Raw genomic sequence first — 25,116 nt, 5'->3', positions numbered from 1 at the left:
AGAGTCTTGCAGCTCTAAAGAAATCCGAAATCTTGTTCGAATTCATCTCCTGTATGGATGTTTGCACCCGCCATCGAACTCACATCGCATCTGATTTTTAGTCTCTCCAGACAGATCATGACCTTCCGCTGGGTACTCATCTCCAATTAATCAAAACTGCGTGATCTCTCGAACCCCCGAAAGAAATTATCACTGATTTCAAAATATTTATATGCCAATTTTTAGAGCCAAAATTCTGAGATAGTCCCCCATGGTGAAGGAGACTGCAACCGATGTGTACTCTTCGCGCAGTAGTCTTACCCCAGAATCTCATGTCCAAAATTCACATAACATCCCAGAGCAGGTCATCTACACATACTGAATTCCAAGAAAAATGAACATGTGTAAGGCCATCCATTTCCAATTTGCCTGTTCAAACCAGAATTTACAGTAAATGTAATTCACATTAGCCACGCATGTTCCTCTATAGTTAGAAATGGAAAAAAATATTAATTCATTATTAAATTCTCACCAAAAGTGGAGGTGAGTACTTTGTCAAATTAACCAAGAGTATCAAGTGAAATGCTATAAAATATTAAACCTGCCCTAAAATTAAATGTGCAGTAACAATTATGAAACGCCTAATAACATCAACAGCAGTTTCCATGCTATTCGATTTTCTTGTATTTCATTTCTGAGAATTCGTCCCGCAAGTGACATTCATGAGTGATATTTTCTCGCAACGTTTCCGACATGTTACACACCCGACACATCACAAGATAAGGACATAGCACACGGAGTAATGCACCTCAGTGCTTTTATTTGAGATGCTGAGCGCTTCTTGGTCCTCCAGTGGATATGACAGCTCCGCTAATAGTATCCACGGGCCAACCAGAGCTCGATTTTCCACGGATCCGCGATTTCATTGGCTCAGCCCGGGCGAGCGTTCGGAACAAAGAGACGTCCGTCTAGTCCCCGCCTGGGCTCCAGCTCGCCTTGTCAGAGAGCTGCAGTCTACGTGGAGTTTGCCGTATTACAGTCACCGTTTAAAATATCTGGAGCTGTTCGCCAAAACAGTAAAAATAGGAAAATGCCGGCTGCTCAAATAACAGGGAGAATGGAACATCCGAATAAGCGGCCGAACGGGGCGAAGACTCGTGTGGAGCCATTGCACTTCACATTAACTTAATTAACCGATAACCTAATATAACTATTTTTGGGGCACAGTCAGCGTATTTCCTAAATGAATGTTTTATCCTATTCAACCAACAAATCTGCGATTTAAAGGTGCACCTGATGCGAGATGCACAGTGAAAATCAGATCTTCTAACAGGTGCGAGGTGATTTCGTTGTCAATCCACTGAGAATAATGTGCGTCCGTTATGGTTGACAAACTCACTTATCACTTGGGCCTCTTAAACGCTATAGACTCCCGTCCTATCGATCAATATAAATAAATAAATATATATTATTAGCATTGGAAAACGCAGCATATTGTAAAGTGAGACATGGCTGAACCTTGAATGTAATTACATTTACGTGGGTATAAGAACCCTGCGATGTAGCAAGCAGCGAGCTGGCAACTCAGCAGTTGTGAATAAAACAGTGTGAGGCGGTGCCAATCCAGGGAAGAATCAAAATCCACCCCATATTTTTCACCTCCGTTTTTCTCGAAAATTTATCCCAAGGGTTGGCAAAATTCTGTCATGTTACAAGCGGCTGCCTGTGGGTTTGTCATGCCACTATTAGCCGGATTATCTTGAACGATGCATGTAAAGTTTGCAAACTCAATACCTTTGGCTCGTCCGGTTTGTTTTTCTCATGCAAATACTGTCAAATCTGTTGGCTCACCATGTGCCGCTATAACATTCCCGGTGCCTACGGAAGGCAAGGAAATTATGGAGATCTCGATACATTTGCCGGGGGGAATATTGAATAATTCATTCTGTCGGTGGCATTTAACGCACATCGATCTAGATTTGTAGCAGCAAAATCAACAGTATGAGGCTCGAATAATTGCGCTGTTTGTCTTTAACTCTTAATGAAGGGGAAACATTTTGGCGGAGAATAAGGTAAGAATGACCAGGATGACAAGCGTTTGCTGTTTTTATTAAAGGACGCGTTTATTCTACAGCCTACGTGCAACGGGGTTGTTAATAAAATATACATTACAAGCTATTCGGGAAGATGCCTATTTAAGATCAGACTTTTAAACGATTTGATTCGATAAGTGTTTTACATAATATTATACCTATTATGTTACAATGTAATTCCCCCCTTTGCTGACAGGGATGTTAAATACCCAATCATACTGGGCTTTGGCAATAAAAGCATAAACACGCCTAATTACCTTTATTTATCAATTTCAGTAACCCACGACGTACAACCTGACGGAGGTCAGGGCTTAAGTGCGTTTCTGCAATATCACAAGTTACCCTGATCTTGTATCCAGACAAGGCATGAACCTGAAGAAACTGATCAACTTTCCTCCCGCCTTTAGCACGGGAGCGTAATGGACCCGATGGCCATTTTACGAATGAGAAAGGCTCGTTAGATTCACATAAAAACAAACGAATGCCCTCCTATTATCAAGACGGCGGACGCATCACCGCTTTCTGACATAAATTGTTTTTTCTCCCAGAATGTCAGTCATTCCCATAGTTGAAAAAAACGTGGATCCGACTGGAGTTGAAACCTACGACAGCGGCGATGATTGGGAAATCGGGGTGGGCAATCTGATAATTGACTTGGATGCTGATTTGGAGAAGGACCGACAGAAGCTTGAGATGAATCGTCTCGGGAATATCAAAGGGAGCGCTAAGGATTACGAGGGGCTGGGATCCAGCTGTGCAAACGCAACATCAGCCGTATCTGATGGCCTAACGTTTGCGTCCATTCAGCCCCCCGTCCCTCTGGGAAATCCCAGTAAGGATACTGGCAGGGGAAAAGTGAAAAGGAGCAAAACTTCTAAGGACGCTAATAAATCTGCATCACCCTCCAGCACGCTGTATGGTATTCCGGAGCTATGTGGCGGTGGGAGTCAAGAGGCTGAAGGACGCTCCGGGGAAGGGTTAGTGATGAATTCATCGCTGGGCGAAGCGGTCAGCAACCCAAACATAAGTGATGCAACCGCTTCATGCGCCAAAGGCAAAGAGGAAAAAAACGCCAAAAATCAAGGCAGGGGTTTGAAAAGGGAGAGGGATGCTATCAGGGCGAGGAAAGAGAAGCAGGATGCTGGACAGACGAGCTTCGGTCCTTTATCTGGTAATCTGTACGGTCTGGGAGGCAAAGGGAGTCCGTGTCATTGCGGAGACAACGGCACGGGAGACATTAGGAAAAGTGGTATGGATTCTGGGATAATGGAAAGCGCTATTGTTGGGAAAAGGACCGATGACGAAATCGCCGCACCTGCAAAGAAACTGAAAACTGACAAGGTAAGACGTTGTGTTATTATAAATCAGCGTGAGCATTTCAGGGAGAGGGGGAGGGCATTTTTATCTTTGATAGCAGTAAATCCCACGATTGTGTATTTTACACATTAATTATATTTGCAGTTCTCAGCAGGATCCGTCATTGGACTGTGAAGAAATCAGCTATTTTTTCCCCTTAGGCGTTTGGTCGACTGCTGAAATTTAGATGGCGGTCACGGTTATTAACAACTTCATGTGGCGACACAAAATGGCTATTAAATGAAGTTCTGTCTGTCTGTGAAGTGTGAACGGGCGCTCAGATGCGGCGGAAGGAGGATGCGCTCCCCTTGAATGGACAAATATGTATATAATTGTTAAATGGTGCATTCAGGGGCTCCGCTGCTGGCAAAATCTCAGATTCCTATAATCCTTCTTTGAAAGCAGCCAGTCTTAAAACGCCACGGATTTATGATTATGCATCATAAACTGTTCTTTACCAAAGAAGTATCACCATCTGGTTTGTAAAAGACTTTGTTACCTAGTGCATAAATAACGTGTTGCTTTGTGCTCTATAGAATATGCTGATGGTTATACCAGCGGGTTTGCTGTAGTTGGCTGTATGAAGTTTTTTTCTGCTCTGACAGCGGTGCTTCATGACGCTTTGTCCAAAACGGATTCGCATACAGACTGAGATGCAGCGACCAATCTGCGCTGTGTAATGTGTGTCCGAGATCCCTCCATTGTCTGACAAATTCCTCTGGAAAGGCTGCATCCGGCGTGACAAGCCTGGTAAACCATTTACACGTTACTCAGCCTGTTCTGGGCTGTAGACAGTGGACGTTGCTAAAATGTCACACTAAAAGCAAACATCTCTCCGTCGGCTGCTTGCCATTTCCTATTAAATTGAATAAAATAATCGTTTTTTAAATGTATATTTTTATTCCAAGAGTGGCGGCAGTATGCTAAGTAGCGGTTAAGGACTTTGACTTGCAATGAAGGGCTAATCTAAAAAAGATATTTTGAAACTTATTTAACGAAAAAAAAAAGCCCGTAAAAATGAGTGCGTTGGAAACTGAAGTCACTACTGGTATTTGGATAAAAATGTATTAAAATAAAGATCGATCACAGGTAGAATTGGCACGTTGGTTTGTCTGCGTAAGAAACGATCAGCTCGAAGACAGATTGTAAAGCGTAACACATGTGACAAAACAGCAATGGGGAAAATAACAGCACTGCTGACTGGTGCGTTATGGCTACGTTGAACTCATATTAAAACTCCATAAGACCCGACAGCCGTGTGCACAAGCACGTCTTACCGCCTGAATTGGTATGTTATGCATAAAGGTTATGTTTTGAAAAGCAATCATAAATAAACGTACCGTATCATTTAATTAATGCAGTTTTGTGTTTTCACATTATGCTATTTGGTTATATGTTACCGTTTTAAAATGTTGTCTATATTAAAATGGGAATTGCAGACAGATGTTGCAGAAGTGAATCATTTGTATTATTATTTTATATTGTACTCCAAATATTCTAAATTACTTTTTCGTTATATTTTGTTTCTCTCCCGTAAAAGTCTGGCCAGGTGTGAGTATTTCTTCGTATGAAAATTTAATTTTGTGCCAAAGAATTCATATATTAAGAAAAATCATTCTCCAGCAGCTTATTCTATTCATGGCTGGAAGGGGATCTGGAGTCAAACCCAGGAAGCAGAGGATGGGATGCCAGTCCACCGCATGGCGTGCGTGCACGCGTGGGCACACGCACACGCACGCACACACACACACATGTTTATATCCATATATTTATAGGGACTCTCCATTAGATTCTATGGGTATAGCCTTAATTCCAACTATGATGACCTTAACCCCTACCCAGCCCTAACCTTAACCATAAGTAACCATCCATTACTTAGGCAGGAAACAAACCAGGACGGCAGGCCAGCCCATCGCAGGGTGCACTCACACACCATTCACTCACACACACATTCCTACGGGCAATTTAGCAAGTCCAATTAGCCTCAGCATGTTTTTGGACTGTGGGGGGAAACCGGAGTACCCGGAGGAAACTCCACGACAACATGGGGAGAACATGCAAACTCCACACAAATGTGACCCAGGCGGGTCCCAGAGGTGTGAGGCAACAGTGCTAACCACTGCACCACCATGCTAACCACTGCAGCACCATGCTAACCACTGCACTACCATGCCGCCCCCATAAGTAACCAAACAAAACCTTTAATATTTTAAGTTTTTTGATAAGATAACATCTTATAATATTGATGTTACCCTTGTGGGTACCTGAAAAATGCCCCCACAATGTTAAAATAACAGTTTTTTTTATCATATTGTGGGGACATTTAGACCCACAGTGTAATATATACACAGAGAATGAGGGCCATATATTAGATTCAGACTAACAAGCGTGTAGGAACTTAATTGTGAGGGATGATGCGTGTAGATTTTCAGAACTGTGAGGTAAATTGGTATGAGTCAGCACTCAATCACACTAAATGACACGCTGAAAAGGCTTCAGATGAAGTAACCCCCCCGAGGTACAACAGCAGTTCCTCCACTGGGATTTGTATTCCTTAACCACTGCACCACCTGCTCCATGTTTGCTGATTCTCATAGACACCGAACTGTTTATGCCAGTGTGTCAGTAAGTCATCCAGTGTGGCAATAAGATCCTCCATACAGTTAGTGTTACAGTGATTTGTAGATATTTGCAGCCAGTGTATTTCTCTTTGACAGAACAGCATCCCATTTTAGTCTGTTCACACACATCACACACACATTAAGGGCAACTCAGAGTCACATATTCGCTTGAACTACATATCTGTGAATTGTGGGAGAAACGTAACTGGAGGAAAATCCACAGAATACACAGAGATTCAGGCTTCCCTGTTTGTGCAAGGAGATGCTGCAATTCCAGTCTGATCTTTGCTATTATAATTACAAATGATGCCTGGATCTGTGCTTCCTCTGGCCCCGGAATGGGCTGAAACTGCGAAATGATTTGAATAAATCACATACACACTTTACATCTGTGTTGAATGCTGGTGGATTAATCACTTCTTTAAATCAGCATTTTACCACCTGTCTTGATGTAATTAAGTCTTAACTTGCTATAGTCATAGTAAAAAAAAATTATGTGCTGGATTTAGTCTAAAAACTAGGAGTACAGCAATTTCGATCAGCACAGAGAGTATTTTCAAATTTGATGGTACTTTATAAGCAAAATATGCTTAGTTTTAAATGTCAGATGAACACAAATGAATACAAATCAGCCTGTGTACAGCAACAGAAAAAAATGCTTTGGTTCAGCTCCACTTTATTTTTCTAAGTTAAGAGTTTTACTTCTTTTCAGTAATTACATTACTTGAAGCAATTAGCCCTGTTGAGTACCATTAAGCTCGGATCGTTTTAATGTCTCAGTCTTCACACCTACACAGAAAGATGCACGTTCCTGTAACGTACATGTACTTAAGGTTAACAGCTACATTCTCATGTAAATTAAAATAATTGCCACCATCTGAGGCAAACCACTTAATTCCTGCTCTGTAAGCATGTCTCAGGTCTTTCTTAATGGAATGTGCTGGAGTGAAGAACATGGGTCGGTTGCCCTCGGTGGTGGGAAGTGCTCCTCTATGCAAATTATCCTGAAAGTAAAAGCTAAAAATAATATATATGCAGTCTTTATGTGTTTTGTGAGACCCTGAGACCAGCTGGAGGAATATTGTCTGAAAAGCTGAGAAAGTATATTTTTTGTTACCGGGATTTTCTCCGATTGGCAGTAGAGATCATATTGTAACACATGTCTCGGTATGTCAGGAAAGATCAGTGTTGCTTCAATTCTCACATCTCTTGGGCACAGAAGCAGCACCTGTATTGTTGACCAGTTGATATTGCTTACATTACTTCCGGCCTTCATACCTATAAAAGAGAAATCTACAGTAAGGACGCGGTGACCTCAGAGGCTCTGGGCCCTAGTCCTGAAGCTCCATGGTTGTATCTCTCCTAATCACTTGTAACTACCCAATAACAGGTAGAAGATGCTGTGGTAGCAGTATGTGGGGGACGGTGTGTGGATCACCTGGTTAGATGACAGTGTGTGTATGCAGAATGTCGTATGTTCAAACCCTAGGATGGGCATAATGATTTCTCAATGGGCCCCTGAGCACAGCCCTTTACCCCCAATTACTCTATGGACTAGTGCACCCCCCCCCCCTGAAATTGTGCATAAAAGCATCTGCTAAATCAATGAACTGTAAATATGGTACATATGCTCCAGCTGAGTTAGTACTTGGTTTATAAATAGTACAAATGCCTACTACTCTCATGTTCAGGTCCAGAGAGTACAAATCCAGACCAAGATTTTGTTTCAACCAATCAGTTGAGTATGAAGAGTCACAGTCACAGAGTACTCGACTGGTTGGATAAAACAAAATCATGGTCTGGACTTTTATATTATGGACCAGAACTATACACCTTTGCTTGTTGTTAAATGCCTCACAGGTAGATGAGGAAGCACAGTTTCCTCAGCTGAGATTGGCTACTGCGGACCAGCATCTTCTCACCAGATACTGTCTAATGAAATCATCTCAGCTCTCGGTCAGGGATTTGCTCGTGGTGTAGATGATGAGTTCTCAGAACATCTGTTACTCTGTCAAAAAGGAAATAAAAAATATTTCCATTTACTGTGGGCCTTAAAGGAAATGTCAGCACATATCATTTTTGACGAGACTGTTTATTCCAAGCACACATCTCAGGTAGCCAGTTCGTAATCACATCCATCTCCTTACTCAGTCATAACAGGAGCGCTGAGGTGTCACACACACTTCCACTTGAAGGCTGTCTCAAAGTGGACGACCGTGATCATCCGAAAAATTCATCAACCAGCTCAAATACAGATCCTGAAAATTCACTAGTGCGCATGCAAAGACAATCCTCACCATCAAGAATAATTTTGCAAAGAAACAAACAATTATGCTGTTGCCGTTGAGTCCTATCAGGGAAAGTGTAATTACACAAAATGTGAAGCAACAATTATAACATTTAGTCTTGAAGGTAATCTCCCAAAATATTTTTCAACCAACAGGGGAGAGGGAGATGGGAATTAACTGTGGGATTTCTTTCCGTGGAGTGTTTAGGAAATGTTCAGCTAGTCACAATAGCAAAGCGGATGTTTGAAATATTCGATTCTTTCTGTAAAATGCACTGTGCAATCTCATGAGAGAACATTCTTGGGAAAATGCACTGCATTGAAAGAAATTCTCTGAAGAGTAACTGACAGCCACTTTTTCTTCCTGATCGTTAAACTAAGCGTGGATATTTATAGGCGTGAGCAACCCGCAAACACGAAACACAGAAAAGTGGAACAGGAATTGGTCCCATATCGCTGACCATGTGCAGTGGGAGCTGCATCTTTCATAAGTTTCTCCTGCAATGAGCATGGTGAACAGGCTACTCAGCACCGGCTTCAAGTCTGACTGCTACAAACCTTCCCTGCACAGATAAACAACTGTGTGCAGTTGGTTACCAAGAAACAATGTCTTCCTTAGCCAATTCATCGCCCGCTTGCTCAATGGATACATAACCATCTGCTCCAATATCCTTTCTATCGAGTCAATTGGTTTGATCCCTAAAAAGAACCACACCCCTTCGTACAGAATAGCTTTTTTCTATTGTTGTTATACAGGGAGTAAGTAGAATGGAATTTAATCCTCACGTATCGCATTTTGCCATCCAATGAAACACACGCACGCAAGCTGGTGAGAGTGAAGTTTGGGGCCAGTGCACAAGGTCGCATGTTTTTCATGTGCCTGTGGAACAGTTTTTGGGATTAAGGGCCTTAATATAATATGGCTGCTCTGCCAGTCACAGAATTTGAACCTGCGACCTTCCAGACAACTACACACCAATCATTTTATAGAAGCTTCTATGGGAGGGCAGGAGACAATGCGGTTGACAGCGATTGGTTCAGGGTGGTCATGTGTCATGAAGGGAGCGTCAACCTCCGGCCTGCTTTCCATCCAAGCAGCGAGGGCACTCTGATCCTTACCCAACACACACCGAGATGCTAGTTTGAGTCTGGATGGTTCTGGCCACATGCCTGACCCACTTGTGGCCAAACCCCACGTTTCCACCTCTGGGGCCAGAACCAAACTTCATGCTCCCAGGCTAGGAGCCCAGGGCTTGTTTCACACATGGGTTAGAGACACTACAGTCATAGTTATCTGGACGCTCAAAGGTAGGCAGCCCTCTGAGTAATAGTCTCACCTTTAACTTGAAAGGGACGATGGTAACTCTCCCCTTCTGGGGCTCTCTGAGCGTCTTTCAGCTCACCTGTATCTTTTTCCCCTGTGATAACCTTTCTCAGGTCGTACCTCAAAGTGCTTTTTTCTCTCATGTCCTCTGGCTGCTTGGGTTTTTATCACACTATGCTTGCTCTTTGCATTTAATTGGCCAGCTAATTGCTATGACTTTAAATGCCCTGCTGTGGTACCCATTAAGGTCATTCCAGTAACAACATCGACATAATAAAAATAGCAGTAGGGAGATGCAGTTGGACCATTGAGCACGTTCCTGCTTTTTAAGATATCCAGCTGTGTAAAAGCTGGGTACCTTTGATTAAACTGAACCTGGGAATAAATAGTGGAGGTGTTCTGTGATTTGAGATAGACCACCCCCCCCGGGGAGTCAGAGGGCGGCTGCTATCCTGCATAGCCCCTATCCTACCAGATGATGTCTTCTGTCTCATCGCTTCACTAGAGTGTTCTTTGGAAAAAAGAGACAAAATTAAACCCTCACTTTTTCGCGAGGGACAGCAACTTGTCTGAGATGTCTGACGATTGAAACTTTTTACTTGCCCGTTTAAAGAAAAATGTCTCTGTGTTCCTTTCAAAATTGCTGAACCACTACAGTAATCCAGCTGTTCTTATAGTGACTGAAATGAGTTCTGAGTAATGAACAACAATGCAACAAGAAGAGACAATCTGAAATATCGGTCCATCTGTCCATCCATTCATCTGTCTATCTATCCATCCATCCGTTCATCCATCCATCTGCCCATCCATCCACCCGTCCATCCATTCATCTGTTCATCCATCTGTCTGCCCATCTGTTTCTCCATCCACCCGTCCATCCATCCATCCATCCATCCATCCATCTATCCATCCATCCATCCATACTCCAAATGCTTATTCAATTTAGCATCGTGGGTATTTTTCCAGCCCCATATTTATAGAGTCACAGGAAGCTTGGAGCCTGTCCTGAAAAGCAACAGGGACACCCAGTACAGGATGCCAATGGGCACACTGGCACATTATGGGCAATGTAGAGAAGGCAGCCCACCAATTTGGACTGGAAGTCAGAGTGCACAGAGGAAACCCAACCAACACATGTAAATATGGAAACTCCCTAGATTGTCCTGGGGGGAGAACCCAGCCACACTGGCATGGGGGCCCTGAGATGAGGCCCACACTCTGTAATATGACATATTAATATGATACATCATGGCTACTGAACACACCTGATTTTCTTTGGAAAGTGAGTTTTCTCGGTAACCCAAGTTGAGTAGATATTAATTCCCTGAAATCCAGTCAGTAATATTTTCTGGGGTTTGACATGGCAGAGGTAGGTGACGGTAATGTGGTTTACGTTCTGCCTGAAGCGCAGCTGTGCGATCGAACCTGGCGGGATGCTGGAGCAGCAGGATGATAAGAGAACCGGGAAAACGTCCCGACCCCTTTCAGTACAAGAAGAGATTCGGGAACCTTTGCCTGACAGCTCTGAATCGCATTCTTTTGTTTGCCTAGCATTACAAAAGCGCATCTGTACTGTAAGGTTGTAGAGTCAAAAAATAGGTGAACCGCTTCAATACGTAGGAGAAGAATACAGCCATTTTAACTGGAATAAGCTATCGGTGTGTTATAAAAGGGTCCCTTGTATGCACAGGACAGGAGGGAGGGGTGAATAGTCGCACATATTCTGTGTATGTGTGTGTGTCTGTGTGTGTGTGTGTGTGTGTGTGTGTGTGTGTGTCTGTGTGTGTGTCTCAGCCACACACCTCCTTTCTCTGTAAAGGCTGTACTTTTCACTGAGTGCTGTAACAGAGAGAGGACCATGCACATCATTCATTTCACCCTCAGCCCTGTAGACACCTAGCTGACAGTAGGTGTCGCAATAGAGAGCAGCTCAGTTCTCAAGTCCATCCATCCATCCATCCATCCATCCATCCATCCTCCTCCTCATCCAGTGTAAGGTCATGGAGGGGGGTGTATGACAGTCTGGGGTCTTACCCAAGAGACTTCAATTAACTTTAGTCTTTGTCAAGGCTGCTCATTTTGTTTTTGAACGTGAATTCAATTTGATGATTTAAAAATGTTATTTTTTTCGCCACAAAATGCTGTTTTGGTCCTTTTTCAATTGGCCCGTAATATGTTAATATGACCCCTGTGAAATCATGAAAGTGCAGCTTGCCAAGGAACGTTTAGGGAAGATAAGCTCAGTCAACGAGAACTAAGGTTATGATAAAGTCAGTTATACGAAATTCAAAGTCTTCACGCCCTTGAATGCATTCCTGGGGAAAGCTCAGTATGTCAGTCGTGATGGATTTTGACAGACTACAACAGGCTGCAACTGCAGTCTGCAATTAAAGTTTGTCTGGATTGTAATTAGAACCCTCCCCCCCCGCAGGTGGAGTCCATGTTCACAGTGCCTGGTTCACTGATGCCAGTTTCTCAAGCCCTGCCTACTTACGCCCATTTGTCCCCGCCCATCTCGTCCCCCTCGGAGCAGCTTCTGGTGAGAACGCGCTCCATCGGGACCAACACCCGGGAGGCAGGAAACGGCACGGACCCCGGCCTTCTGGGACCGTGCGAGCCTGGCACCACCGTCAACCTGGAGGGTATCGTGTGGCACGAGACCGAGGAAGGTCAGTGGGGCCGATCGCTCCGCCGTCGCCTTTCTGCGTTATCCTGCTCGTCAAGTTGTCACGCGTAGCTCTGGGCACAGTGACATTCATGAATCCTTCTGGAAAATAGCTACGGCTTTTTGAAAGGAACCCAGCTCGTCCTTGCTGGTGCCCATGCTTTTATCCAAAGCGATACACATTTTGAGTCTGACAGGTCCAGGAGCAAGTGGAGGTTCAGGGCCCTACAGTGAAACTACTCTGCTGACTGCAGGGATTTGAACCACCGGGCTGCCGGCTCTCACACACCTGGCACGACACTCACACTTCCTGACTCACGCTCACGCAAGAATTCTTACGGCAAAATTAGCTACGTCAAAATTGCTGGGGCGGTTTGCAAACCCTGAAGACTATTTACAAGGTAAAAAAAACAGTACATACATGTAAATGAGTGTGCAGATCATCTCAAGCAGAAAATCTCACACCAGCCTGTTGACCTAAGTCGGTGACACTAGAACTAGTAGCTTTCTGATCCCAGGAACAACATGTAAATTATAAACATTCAGAGTCACAGTCACCACCAACCTTTTTTTATTTATCACGTATTAAAAAAACAATAAACACACTTGAAGAGTGAGAAAACTGTCAGGGAATCTCGTACAGTTTGGCTTGTCAGGTGGAAATATTCCAGAGGAAGGAACCACACCCACGACAATGGTGGAGAATCAAGATGAAGTCAGGGCACAAGAAACGTTTTTTTTTTTTGAGATTCTTCATGGATTCCATAGGAGTCAACTGGTAACGGGACTAGACTGCCTTTAAAAATCAGCCCGTACAGACGCACCACACATACATGCCTGTGGTAAATTTTGTGGATTGGGGGGCCAGCGGCAAGGACAGAAACAGGATGAGTGGGAAACAGCTCAGTGCAGGAGGGGTCGGAGCATTTCAGGCCCATGCGGGCCCTTCGTGTGATACGTGGCCAACGCCCCGACTGATCTGTATTCATTGTGCATGAACGAGGATGCTTTCGCACAAATGATTTTACGGCGGTAAAAAGATGAAAAATATGTGTCCATATGGCTGCAGACAAAGGGGCTGGAGTTTAAATATATCGTGAAAGGTTGCTGTGTGGCAGCTTTTTTTCTCGTGCTTCTACGTGTCGGAAGGAGAGAGGCACGTAGCGTCGGGGGGGCGTGACCCCAGGCGTGCATCTGGAGGCGCCTGAAGGCGCTGCGGGCTCACAGTGCCGCGCCAATCAGCATTTTAATCAGGGGAACGATGCCCTCTGTTGATTTAGCCTGTGAATTGAGCTGTGAGGAGAGAGGAAGCCAGAGAAGCAGGAGGGAGGGGCTCGGGCCACAGCGGCAACGCCTGCACAATTCTAGGGGGGCGGGGGGGGGGGGGGGGGGTGTTGGCTGACGCCGTTGCCGCACAGGGGAGGGGCGTCTGCCTGATAGACGGGCTTGTAGGGATCTGGCAATTGGAGCAGAACCTGCCAGATCCTAAAACCGCCAGAAAGGGATCTGTTAAGGGATCCATTAAGGGATCCTTCTTGTGTTTATGTAGAAACGGGGAAACAAAAACGGATGCAGAGATAGCAGAATTCAGGCCATTCATATGAAAAAAAGAACAAACGAATGGTGTGAGTATATAACATGCTGTAAGGGGGGGGGGCTTTTGCCCCATGTCGCATCTTGAATAGCTTTGGTTTGATTTTGTCCAGTGTGGTGTCTTCCTGACCTGTGAGTTACCGCCTTTTCAGCCCCGCTGCGTCTTCCTAATGTGGCTGCGTCCACCCTGTGCCGGAAAGCTCCGGGGGTGGCCTGCGGCTCAGTGAGTTAGGACCCCGTTTTTGTGAACAGAAGGTCCCAAGTTTAAACCCCAAGGTTGGTGATACGATGTCACCATTGCGGCCTTCGGCAAAGGCTTTAACTCCCAGTCTGTTCCAGGGACTGGCCAACCCTCCTTTCACAATTATAAGCTGCTTTGGATGAAAGTATCTGCTGATTAAACATAATATAAATTTTTTAAGAAATCATATTAACGTTGGAATTATTCAGCAGTTTTTTTGCTCCCTCTAGTAAGATGTTGTATTTCTGGTAAGATTACTTGTGAGAGGATTATTGCCGGCGACGTTTTCTGGTGTTTCTCTATATCTGTTAAAATAAAGGGAATGCAGAAGACAAACTGACAGACAGCAGCGATGGGATTATAAAAGGTTTTCAGCCAATTTGCGTGACAAGCCTTCACAGAAGTGCTCTGGTATTCCCCTGAGCTCCCCCCGCCACACACACACACACACACACACACACACACACACACACACACCCATCCGAGACCCTGGAGGCGGACCCCCATCTGAGCACCCTCCACAACACTGCTTCGTGGTTTTCTTCTTCTTCGAAGCTCACAATTTGACAAGCAGCCATTTTAAACAATTCATCTCTATATATATATGAAATAGGCATGCAAGTTATTTTTAGAGTGGATTGTAGTTACCATCGCGGGGGCTCCACTTTCTGTACTGTCTTCTTCATACCATACTGTGTTCCACCCCCAGATCTCTGGGCACATTTTAAACGGTACGTCTCCACTTACACCATGATTGGTTATATTCGCATCCTCACCAGCAGTGTGTGGCAACAGGCTCCCAGTTCTGCAGCTTTGCTGAGCTTGGGAATCACAGGAGATCATCGTGGTTCGCGGCCTCTTGCATTCTTATGTGCTTCTGTGAGAAGCTGCCTGCTTCCCCTCTTCTGGAGAGAGCCAGCGCCCTCCAATGTTAATTGGATTCTGAGCGGCGACAGCATTTTCTCAGCAGAGCATCACCTGAAGGAGGCTTCAGGACGAGCCAGAAGGATATCTGTGTCACTCTGAGGAGCAGCTCAGCGTGTCCACAGTTTGTGATGCCGACTGACTTTCCGGAGTTTTCCCTCGGGGTCTCCTGAGAATTGGTGATACGTTGCTAATGGCACACTATTATATCAGCAAAAAGGAATACAGTTCTATAACAATAATAAACTATTGGCCAGGGTATTTGTGAATTTTCCGGAAAACGATTTTCACTGTCGATATTCTACATGTATTATTAGCAATATTTCCCAATTTCTAGATTTAACAATTAACGTATGTTAAGTTACAAAATGTTAATTATTAATAACTGTGGAGGAGACCAAGTCAAAACCAGTTATTACTGAAATAAGTCATAATATAGCGATTCTCTTTATTTTGTACTAAATGCAAATGTAAATGATATGCGAATGGATGTTTAACCCAACACTCAAGATGACAGAGATCCTAATCAAAGAGCATCATTACATATACAAAAATTATTAATGATGCAGATTCATAATGCCCGACCACTGTGAAAGAGGGAGAGGTCAGCGCTAGCATCCTTCCTTGTGCAGCAATTGTGCTGGAAGGCTTCACGCTATTGGGCGTCTTGGGCGTAACGAAAGCCTATGCAAATGAGACAGAATGAACGAAAGGAGCTGTCTTGGGAGCCCGAGTGGAGGATCGGTTGCTCTTTTGGCTTAAGTGTCGCCAACTGAGATACAGCGTAAGCTGGCTGTCTGCCAGCTCAGGCAATTACCTGAAAAGGACAGCACAATGGGGGGGGGGAGGTGTAAAACTGTCGGGTAGGACGTGAGAGACGCTTGCTGCCCATAGTGCTTCATCCTGATGACACATCGGGGAATGAAATAGGCAAGGTCGCCGAGAAAAGCTGAAGGAACACAAGACACTTCAGCATTTTCACTGGATCCAGCATGTCAACCTGTAATCCCCAAACGCTATCCGGTTTTAACCATTTACATGACAGTCTAACTCCAGTGACCACCAGTCTGTCCACAGCCTGATTGCTCTGAACCTAATAGTTCTGTTTGGTAGGTGTCCTGGTGGTGAATGTCACCTGGAGGAAAAGGACCTACGTGGGCACCCTGCTGGACTGCACCAAGCATAACTGGGCTCCTCCCAGGTAAACCATCTTGACGCTGACTGAAGGTCAATAATGTCTTATTTAGCGGTGCTTCTTTAAACTCAAATAAAGTAAGAAATTTCAAATCTGGGCTTGAAAAAGGGCAGGATGAAGAATATGTAGACAGTGATAAAACTCATATAATTTCCTTTTGTTCCGCAGTGTCTATAGCAAGGCCACCCAACCTTTTTTATAGTGAGATCTACTGTTACAAAAAAATAAGCTACTGAATCACAACGGTATATTTCTCCGCCAGTGGGGGGCTGTGAGGGGGTCCCCTCGGTGTATTTTGCTGATCGTGATTGACCGACCACCAATGAAATAAAACATTATACATTAATCATCTTTTGATCGACCTGGAAGCACATCGTAATCGATGAGTTAGTCATGCATTAACAAAAATGCTTTGCCTCGAATATTTTTGTCCTAGATTTTGTGAATCCCCATCCAGTGACTTCGAGATGCGGGGTGGACGAGGCCGTGGGAAGAGGATACGGTTGGCTATCCCCAATCTCCCCGAGGCCGAATCCAGCTTCTCCAAGGTCAGGGGTCTGTCACACAAGTGCCGTGGCGGCAGTGTTCACGGCAAAGGCCGCCGGGCGAGCCTGAACCTCATCGGCAGCTGTAGGATACCACCATTCTTCACGGTGGAAGAGATCAAATCCAGCTCTATTATGTCTGGAAAACGCAAGAACAAACTGCCTGCAGATCTAGATCTGAATTTAGTCTCTGAGGATGTTAAACCTGGAAAACGGATTCGGGCAAAATCTCGGAGTGCCCCTTCCACGCCACAGGGCAAGTCTGACACCTCATTCCTGGACCAGGGATGTTCTTCACCCACTCTCATAGACTGCCCCCACCCTAACTGCAACAAGAAATACAAGCATATCAATGGACTTAGATACCACCAGACACATGCACACCAAGACCTCGATCGTAAACTCGAATTTGAGGAGGAAGGAGAGGCTCGCGTTTCAGACTGTGAGGAATCTCTAAGCAACATCACCTTGGATTGTCGAGAAAGCGCAGAGGGCCATTTGAAGACAAGCCCTCTGTTTAAGTTGGGTACGCTTGGGGTGCCAAGGAATAGGAGGGCACCACTCAGCAATGACCAGCATAACACAACAAGCCCGAAAGTACGCAGGAATTCAGGGACCAGGGAGGGGGCAGCTGACGACCTTAGCAATCTGCCCATCATCTCCAACATGACTGTGTTGCTTGAGAACTGCCTGGTGACTGACAGGAGCTCATCAACTGAGATGCCCAAGTTGGAGGCTGAGGGCTTGATTGACAAAAAAGCGACATGTGACAAGAGCAAGAAGGCGAATGGAAAGGTTGACAAATGTTTGTCCAAGTCCAAGGCCACCAGGCCCATTGCTCCTGCACCGCCTCCCCCCAAACTCATCGCGATCTCTGCGGCTACCTTTACCAGCAGTAACGCAGGACCCGTTCCTCATCAGTCTTCGCCCACGGCAGCTGCTGGTCACATAGCAACAAAGAGCCCTCTGCTAAAACCCATCAGGCCTAAGTCGGGCATCATCAGTGAGTCAAGTCTGGTAACCTCGACCTTAGTCTCCGGCAAGGACAGCAGGAAGAAAGAGAAGCACAGGTTTAAAGACAGAGAATGTAAAGAGGGCAGGAGTCCCAAGACTGATGCCAAACTATTGAAAACAGACCTAACTAGAGGAAAAGAGTTTCCGGTCAGTCTGCTAAAAGAGCACCTGAGCAAACAGGATGGGATCAGCGGCATGTCAGAGTCCCAAGAGAGTCGCATGGCCAGCATCAGAGCCGAGGCGGACAAGGTGTACACCTTCACAGACAACGCACCCAGTCCCTCCATCGGCACCTCATCCAGGGTCGAGAGCGTCGTACTGTCCAACGGCGATGGCGCTAACACGAAAACGAACAGCCCGGCTTACTCGGACATTTCGGACGCGGCTGAGGATGGAGGCGGTGATGGCCGTCCTGAAGGTGCCAGGACCAAAGCCAGCTTAGCCTCCGAGACAAGCTCCAGCAAGGACAACTCCTCCAAAGGCTATTTAACTGCACCCCCACAACAGGCAGTAGCAAAAGATGCCCTATCTCCGTATTACCATGGATATGACCCTTATTATCTCTCAGGTTACTTACATCCTGGGCAGTCAAACAGCTCCACCTTTCCAAAAATCAGCATCATTAATGACAGCAGCCCACAAAGGGACGATGCAAAGGAGGACAGCGTGGAGAAAGAAGGCTCCGAATGTTTGGAAAGCAAGAAGAACGATGCAGCGAATCCGAATTCGCAGTCGCAGCTCCAACTGGCTATGATGCAGACGCAGACAGCTCTGGCTCAGTCGTTGTACTATGGACAGTACACACGTGGTCTTTATATGGACCAGAAGCTACTGATGCTATCAAACAACTACAGACCAGCATATGAGAAGTTCTATGACGAGCCCCAGATGCCAGACCAGAAAAGCGCCCAAGAACTTGAGCAGAAAGAGCAAATCAAGGCTGACGCTAATCCTGGAAAGACTGTTTCTTCGAGCTCGGCATCAAAGTCCTCAGACTCAGTGAAGTCTTGCTGCCCCAAAGTAGGATTGACTGTGGTTGAAGAGCCAGTGAAAGCTCACATCTCTACCACTCAACAGCAAGGGAAAGCAGGACTCGGCATTGAAACGGACAGTCAGCATCTTGCTAAGGAAGCCACAGAGGTTAAACTCACCATGGACTCTGTGAAACAGAACACAGTGGATCCAAAGTTAACTTACACACATGTAAGTCTCTCTCAGCTGCTATGCATGTAACAACAGGCAGCACACCTGCCTGCATTTCATGAAATTCAGAGACGTCGCACTGAAAATTATTGTATTATAATACACAAATTAAATAAATAATTTTTTTCAGTTCGTAGCTTCAGTGAAAGACATTTCAATGCCATGAAGAGACAATAGTGTGCCACATCTTGTTTTAAATGGAACATATCACAGCTCTTCTGAAGTGCTGACTATTCTGAATAGATTTTTGTGGCCTTGTAAAGGGACATGTGTACTGTAGTGAAATAATGTAGTGTAATCTATGGAGTTAGGAATGCTGTGCGCAATGTGTAAAGGGGAGTGTGTTGGGGGTGCACAATAGGCTGTGTGTGAAGGGGAGTGTGTTGGGGTGCACGTTTGGCTGTGTGTGAAGGGGAGTGTGTTGGGCATGTACCTTTGGTTGTATGTGAAGGGGAGTATGTTGGGGTGCACGTTTGGCTGTGTGTAAATGGGAGTGTGTTGGGGTGCACGTTTGGCTATGTGTGAAGGAGTGTGTTGGGGTGCACGTTTGGCTGTGTGTATAGGGGAGTGTGTTGGGGTGCACGTTTGGCTGTGTGCGAAGAGGAGTGGGTTGGGGTGCACGTTTGGCTGTGTGTGAAGGGGAGTGTGTTGAGGTGCACGTTTGACTGTGTGTGAAGTGATATGTGTGTGCTTGGTGTGTGTGTAGCCATACCTCACTATGTGTTTATTGGATTTTGCTGTGTCTTTGCTGGGGGTGAATCTGCATAGTGTGGAGGTTTTCTTTGCAGGACGAAGGACTGAGACTCTCCAGAGACTGGTCTGTATGGTGATCATATCATGTCCTCACGCTCCCCCATGTTTGCCAGAACACTGTTTTTCAAACATTTCCCAATTTAATAATATTTACATTGTATTTGCTATTTTATAATTATTTATGAATAATTTATTTTATGACTTAAATTTAAATTTGTTTTCCATTGCGCTGCTACAGGCTTTCCAAGGGCTCTTTAATATAACCTCTAACCAGGGACAGTAATGATCCATCGGTACACACAGAAAACCATATTAAAATGATAATCCTGCCCAAATCAGCGTGCACACCCAATAGTACACTACTCCTTTCTGTATTTGTTATATAATCTTTATTTAATACTTTACTTTTTGCATTGTTTAGTTAACAGGGCTGCGACTGCAGTTACTTTTGTACACTAAACTTACTTATATATACTTACTATGTTCCGCATTAAATGCATTCTGTATGCTTGAAATTTATTAAAGATATAATCCGAGGAATTCTCACCGGTTTCTTTTTATACCATTACAAGACCACTGTGTCATTTTATGATTTTAACCTCCCAAAAGGATATTTATCACACATTCCAGGGTATTATAATCAACATCTCAGTACACAGAAGGCTCACTTGCAGTCTCCTGCATTGAGTTAAATGATTCGGGCAGCAAGCTTCTTATGTGCTTGACTATATGGAGTTTTAGTAATAAATTAGAGCAACAGATGCTGGAGTATTAAAAATAAAAAATGAGTATGTTAATGAGAAAATAGAAGATTTGTTCCGCATGGTTATTACTTAGAAGATGACAGATACACTAGACAGCTTACCCTACTTAAAATGCATTTGGAATCATTGTTAACCAATCATTAAGGTTCTATGGGATTGCATGCTATGTTTAATACTGATGTCTTTCAATTCTATAACAAGTACCAAATAATGTGCATGTATATTCCATGACAGTATCTGTTTATATGGTGCTTTTATCTTAATTTTTATTTTAATTACAGTTATTTTTTTATTGGTCTGTTTTTAGTTTCTGATTAATATTGAGGGAAACTGGGGAATGTTACACTGCAATTTGGGGGTTAAGGGCCTTTCTCAGGGACCCAACAGTGACACCACCCCAGGGGTCTGAACCAACGACCTTCCGATCACAGGCGCTGCATCTTGACCTGGCACATACTGCCCTATCACAAATGCACAAAAATGTCCTTTTTTTGTAGCCTCGATTCTAGACCGCAGTAACCTAAAACTCTCCTAGCCCCAAGATGTCCTTCTGTTCAAGAAAGACTGAAATGTAGAATATTTGTATTAAAGGATAAAAGTCTCCTTTTCCTACGTTCCAGGATTCCGAAGCTCATTCCTGGTACCATCCTTACCCTTTGAAGAGCATGGAGTCACAGAACCTGTCCGAGGAGGTAACTGGCGAGAGCAAGGAGCGGGAAGTTGCTTCGGGCCCGGTTACTCCAGCGGAACCAGAACACTCCGAGGCCAAGCAGCAGGAGGCACTGCTGGAGTGTGGCGAGGACCGCGACAAGTCAGATGGGCGAGAGGTGGGCGGCAGCGCCTTCGGGGAGATGACGAGTGGCCGAGGCCCGGCCCCAGCGCCGGCCAGCCCCCAGCAGGCCTACGTGTCCTACCAGCAGGCCTACTCCTACCTGCAGATGTGCGATGCCAGTAGCAGCGCGTACAGGGTGATGTCGCCCGCGCTGTTGCAGAGCTACGCAGGTGAGCCGCCGCCTGACTCAGTCGTCCGCCAGCTGCCATCTTTGGAGGGTTCATGGAGGCCTTGATCTGCACCACCTCCCGCAGGCTTTCACTACCCCCTGTACGGCAAGACGACGGGCCGGGAGGAGTCGGAGGTGGCCCCCGGGGGCCGGGCCGTCGGCGGGAAACCCGCCTGCGAGTCCGTCGCCCTGGAGCTGCTACAGCATAAGCTTCCATTCCATGGTCAGTCCCCAACGGTGAGTAGAGTGAGGCTGGACCGTCCTGAAAGCTGCGGCCAGCGAGCAGCACCAGAATGCTTACCAAAGGATCACGTGTCATCTACCAATGGCAGACATCACACCTTAGGCAAAGTGGTAATTTTATCGAAATACTGAATAGTGTCGTTTTTTTAGCTGCATGGGGGAGGGCACTGGCAGTAAAGTTTGCTGACCAAGAGGGACATGGTGGTGGCAGTAAAACTTACTGGTTAATTTTACCTCCACTGAATAGCTGAACTGCAGATTTCCAGGGAATCGTGCATCATTTGTGTGTGTCAGGGACCTACTGTCAATTTGCAGGCGATTCCCAGAACTTCCGGGGGAGGTGGGATGTCTGCAAAGGCATAGCTAGGTATCCTTGAGGGCATTTTTATAAGCCATATCCTTCTGACCTTTGACCCCAAATTAACATTCTCCTCAATGCCGTTGCACTCGGATAGCTGACCGACACGCCTCTGTAAGACTCCCTGCTATTTCCTGGCAGCCTGTGGAGAGAGAATCTCCCAAGCGTGAGCGGACGCTGGAGCGGGAGAGAGACCACACCGCCTTCGCCCGGCACCTCCACACCCACCATCACACTCACCTGGGCGTTGGCTACCCACTCATACCTGGCCAGTATGACCACTACCAAGGCAAGGCTGACAGTCACATGATTTGTACTTTGAGAGCTTCCTAGCATGCGAGACCTTGGCTGTCCCTTGTGACTTAATGCAGTATGTTCTAACAAGCACACTATCACTACCCCTCACACCACCTCAACCTCTATTCTGCAGCATTAGGTGCTCCTGGGCTGAGTCCTGCAGCTGTGGTCTCCAGCCAGCAGGTGGCAGCACAGACTTCAGCAGCAGGTAGGATCTCATCATGGGCTCAGCATTCAGTAGACTCATCTTGACATAGTATCAGGATACCTTCCCAAATGCCGAAGAACAATCCTTACCGCAGAATCTTTACAACGTAAATCAAAGCTTAACCAGCTATGTAAAGATACAGATATATTGTAAGTGTGAGTAATCACTCGTAAAAGGAATGATTAAGAAAACCAACCTTAAGCCAACCTTCTTGCAGGCAATGATGGGAAAATCTGAGCCCCTGGCATGTGACTGTCTCACATGAAGACAAGTGGATCCACAGGCATCAGTTCCTTGGTGTTAATTCACTGCCCCCATGGGGGGAATAACTCAGTATTGTCATTTTCTTTTTCCTATGTATGAAGATTTTATAGCGTTTCAACACCGTTTCAGTGACATCGATGGAAATGTTGATTGCCGACCGCCGATTTGTAATCTGTGATTTGTAAAAAATACGAATAATGAACGTGGAACCATCTTGTTGGGAGCCTCGGTGCGGCCTCTGGTGGGGGGCCCGGGGGGGCAAACGGGGCCGGGAAACACGTGTCATCGTGTAAACGTGTTTCTGAATGTACTTGTGTTGCAGAGTCAGCGGCGTGTTCAGGCAGAAGCACAGTGAAATGGCAGCCCGCCTGTGTGACTGTAATGTGCTCCATCCTCATGCTTCTCGCACTGTATACCTGTTGTAATGTAACCCTGTGAAAGTGGATCTATATCTCCAGCCTCTTATTTTTCTCCATTTGAACCTCCCACGCTGTTATGTATATCCTGTACATAGTGAAACGGCAGAGCATAAAGGCTTATTTTAACTCTCTCTAACTTCGCCCGCATCGTCTGGCTACTTCCATCCACCCGCGTACATCTGTGATCGTTCTCTATCGTGAATAGTGCTGCAGTCTATCGGTGTTTACCAGTGATGATGTACAGGGAGACATTCCACCACTGTTCGCCTGGTTGCTCGCTTCACAAGCCGAAGTCAGATGTTCAAGTCAAATGTACATCAGAAATGCGGTTCCTTTTTTTACCTGCCTTAAAATGTTTGGCAATCATGATTAAAGGAAGATGTTTATATACGCTGCCTGTTCATTGTGTCTTTCTGTGGTGGGTGATAAGTCCCGCCTCGTCGTCATTTAGCATTTCAGTGACTCTTGGTAATGATGATCAAACAGGCTAATTATTCTTTAGCAAACATATGTACTCCACAAGGCAAATCTATGTTTTATGGAAAAGGTATAAACATTTATTATTACGAAGGTGCTCAATAAATATTATAAACACAAATTTTGCAGATTTAATACCTACTATTATACCTTTGCTCTTCATTAAGATGGACAGAATGTGATTTCATTAATAATCTAGTTCTGTTTGTTACTTTAGCTTAATTTAAGGAGCACCATAAAGACTTCTTTCTTCTTAGTTAACATAATCACGGTGTGAAGACCTACTTCTTTTAGCTTTTAAAATCACCTGACTTGTCTTTTATAAAATTAATATTCATATCATAACATTTTAATGATTCTTGCCTCAAGTTAATCTGTAGTCAGTTCATATCCAACACCGTCTAAATCAGTGCTGCAAAGTGCAGTGAGCTCCTCTTGTAAACGCAGTGGTCAGGCCTTGGGGAATCACTGTGTGCTTTCTGCATGATTTCATATCAGATATGGGACGCTGTTGTAGTATCACAACAAGCTGCTGTTGTAGGCTGAGATTCACCTGCCGCCAGCTCTCTGAAGTTCACACGGCCCTAACTGCCTGACAGCACCGGAGGTCATGAGACACTCAGCACGTGTATAACACTGTTTGTCTCATGCCTTCTACTGTACTATGATTTCCCCTTGCACTCGCGGAATGATCAATAAACACCATCTATTTATGTATTTGTTTGTTTATTTTGATCATTTGGGCCACTCGTATTGTGCCTGGTACATTTCACAAATCGATGCTAACGTGGATGTCTGCTATACTACATATATCTGGACACATTTATCTTTTGTGTAATGTTGTAGTGACCCAGACGCCTCCCTAAGTGACCTTGTTGTGGTGGTTCCTGATCCTCAGCAGGTGAGAAGCACTGCAAGCAGGGTGCTTCCCTGTAAACGCCTTTGTTTTGATGGTTATAAACTCCGAGCCAGGTCCTATGGGAGCTGTTGGGTCTATGTAGCGATCCTCATAGGGTCTAAAAGGCACTGATTTGCTGGTGATTCACTTTTGGGTCACTGCCTTTAGCGAGCCTTAATGTATAGGTTGAGTCTCGGCTCGGCTGAGCCTGAGATTGGGCTCATAAATAAGGCTCATTACTTGACCGTAGGAGCACAGAGTCCTGTATTCGCACAGCTCTGATGTGCCTCTAGTGTCTGCCTTCAAATGGTTTTGGCATATGTTACAGGTCCTGTAAAATAACAAAGCTTTTAAGATGGGGAAAAAGAGAAATGATTAAAAAGCAAACTGCAGG

At 45.1% G+C, this 25,116-nt stretch overlaps 1 protein-coding gene across 2 annotated transcripts; it reads left to right on the top strand.

Moving 5' to 3' along the window:
* The first annotated feature begins 1,699 nt into the window (after positions 1-1,699).
* Positions 1,700-23,740, top strand: znf608 (zinc finger protein 608). Of its 2 annotated transcripts, none has more exons than XM_049003206.1 (10): positions 1,700-2,051; positions 2,621-3,413; positions 12,092-12,329; positions 16,197-16,284; positions 16,715-19,040; positions 21,178-21,559; positions 21,644-21,795; positions 22,301-22,448; positions 22,590-22,664; positions 22,882-23,740. In XM_049003206.1, exons 2-10 carry the CDS (start codon positions 2,622-2,624, stop codon positions 22,899-22,901), a joined length of 4,221 nt encoding a protein of 1,406 aa, XP_048859163.1. In that variant the 5' UTR covers positions 1,700-2,051; position 2,621; the 3' UTR covers positions 22,902-23,740. The 2 variants fall into 2 exon arrangements, with proteins under 2 accessions (XP_048859163.1, XP_048859157.1); XM_049003200.1 differs by having other exon boundaries at positions 2,349-3,413.
* Positions 23,741-25,116: the final 1,376 nt, after the last annotated feature.

This window comes from Brienomyrus brachyistius, chromosome 2, assembly GCF_023856365.1.
Source record: "Brienomyrus brachyistius isolate T26 chromosome 2, BBRACH_0.4, whole genome shotgun sequence".
NCBI lineage: Eukaryota > Metazoa > Chordata > Actinopteri > Osteoglossiformes > Mormyridae > Brienomyrus > Brienomyrus brachyistius.
This window is presented reverse-complemented; position numbering and strand designations above follow the sequence as displayed.

Excerpts from the sequence above, each read along its gene's own strand:
- znf608 (XM_049003206.1), top strand. The coding sequence starts at position 2,622 with ATGTCAGTCATTCCCATAGTTGAAAAAAACGTGGATCCGACTGGAGTT. Across the intron at positions 16,285-16,714 it reads CATAACTGGGCTCCTCCCAG|ATTTTGTGAATCCCCATCCA; the intron begins GTAAACCATCTT and ends TTTTTGTCCTAG. Across the intron at positions 21,560-21,643 it reads GCTGTTGCAGAGCTACGCAG|GCTTTCACTACCCCCTGTAC; the intron begins GTGAGCCGCCGC and ends CACCTCCCGCAG.